The sequence below is a fragment of the Protobothrops mucrosquamatus genome, unplaced genomic scaffold (genome assembly GCF_001527695.2).
Source record: "Protobothrops mucrosquamatus isolate PMUCROS unplaced genomic scaffold, P.Mucros_1.0 scaffold5454, whole genome shotgun sequence".
Classification (NCBI taxonomy): domain Eukaryota; kingdom Metazoa; phylum Chordata; class Lepidosauria; order Squamata; family Viperidae; genus Protobothrops; species Protobothrops mucrosquamatus.
In genome coordinates this window covers 69,299-70,716 of record NW_015391312.1, presented here as the reverse complement: position 1 = coordinate 70,716, position 1,418 = coordinate 69,299, and the positions used below count along the sequence as shown (strand labels likewise).

The window sequence follows — 1,418 nt, the reverse complement described above, 5'->3', positions numbered from 1 at the left end:
ATGTTTTGGTCTCCAGGCCTTGGATCATCTTAGTTGCTCTTCTCTAAACTTTTTCCAAACTCTCAACATCTTTTTTGTGATATGGTGACCAAAATTGGCTGCAGTATTACAGGTGTGGCCTCACTAGGGTTTTATAAAGCGGTACTAATACTTTGCGTGATCTTGATTCTATGCCTCTGTTTATGCAGCCCAGGATTGTGTTAGCTTTTTTGGCTGCCGCCGCACACAGTTGGCTCATGGTCAAGTGATCGTCCACCAGGACTCCAAGGTCGCTCTCACAGTTGCTGTTTTTGAGCCAGGTCTCGCCCAGTCTATATTTGTGCCTTTGGTTTTTCCTGCCTAAATGTAAAACTTTGCTTTTCTCCACACTGAAACTCATTTTGTTGGAGAGGGCCCATTGTTCGAGTTGGTCAAGATCTTTTTGGATCCTGAATTTGTCTTCTGGGGTGTTGGCTACTCCTGCCAGCTTGGTGTCATCTGCAGTTTGGTGTCATCTGTTTATGCAACCCAGGATTGCATTAGCTTTTTTGGCTGCTGCTGCACACGGCTGGCTCAGGCTGCAAAGCTCACTTAACAAATGTTTCACTTAACAACAGAAATTCTGGGCTCAATTGTGGCCGTGTGTCGAGGACTACCTGTTTCTAAATATCCTGACTGGCTTACCTGCCTAGCTTCTGGCCCTCTCCGGTGAAAGCCCTGAAGGTACCCCTGGCCCTCACAAAATCCTCGTCGCGGTGGTCCTCCAGGTCCAGGTTCACCTGCCCGCCACGGGCCAACCGACGGAGCTCGGCCGGGACTTCTCTACAAGGAAGAAAAAGCATGGAATGCCCGTCAGGAGAAGACCCCTCCCTGCCTTTCCCAAAAGGTGTCAACCTGGGACTCTCCCCATTCCCTTTTCCGGACAAACAAGAGTCCCAGGAAGGTCAGATCTGAGCGTCTGATGAGGCCCGGTGCCAGTTCTGGGTCTGATTCTTCCCAGGGCAGAACTATTACCCCCGACGGATGGACTCCAGGAACTGAGAGTTGGAAGGATCTTGATAGCTCCTCAGCTCGCCGCTGTTTAGGCTGAACCCGCTTTTCCACAGCTTGAGCACCACGTGAACCTACGGAAGGCAGATGGATGGATTAGCAAGAGCCCTTAGACTTATATGCCGCTTCACAGGGCTTCATGGCCCTCTCTGAGCGGTTTTCAGAGTCAGCCTCTTGCCCCCAACAATCTGGGTCCTCGTTTTACCGACCTCGGAAGGATGGGTGGCTGAGTCAACCCTGAACCAGTCAGGATCGAACTGATGGCAGTCAAAAGAATTAGCCTGCAATACTGCATTCTAACCACTGTGCCACCAGGACTCAGAGGAAGGAAAAAGAGAGGAAAAGGAAAAGGAAAAGGAAAAAGGAGGGAGGGAGGGAGGGAGGGAGGG

At 50.8% G+C, this 1,418-nt stretch overlaps 1 protein-coding gene across 1 annotated transcript in view; it reads right to left on the bottom strand.

The window, feature by feature from the left end:
• Positions 1 to 659: 659 nt before the first annotated feature.
• LOC107299780 (NSFL1 cofactor p47-like) overlaps positions 660 to 1,418 on the bottom strand; it is an 8,811-nt gene continuing 8,052 nt past the window's right edge. Inside the window, exons 5-6 of the mRNA XM_015829118.2 lie at positions 994 to 1,103; positions 660 to 801 (exon numbers count right to left, since the gene is read on the bottom strand). Coding sequence (XP_015684604.2) covers positions 660 to 801; positions 994 to 1,103 — 252 coding nt within the window. The remainder of the gene's footprint in view (positions 802 to 993; positions 1,104 to 1,418) is intronic.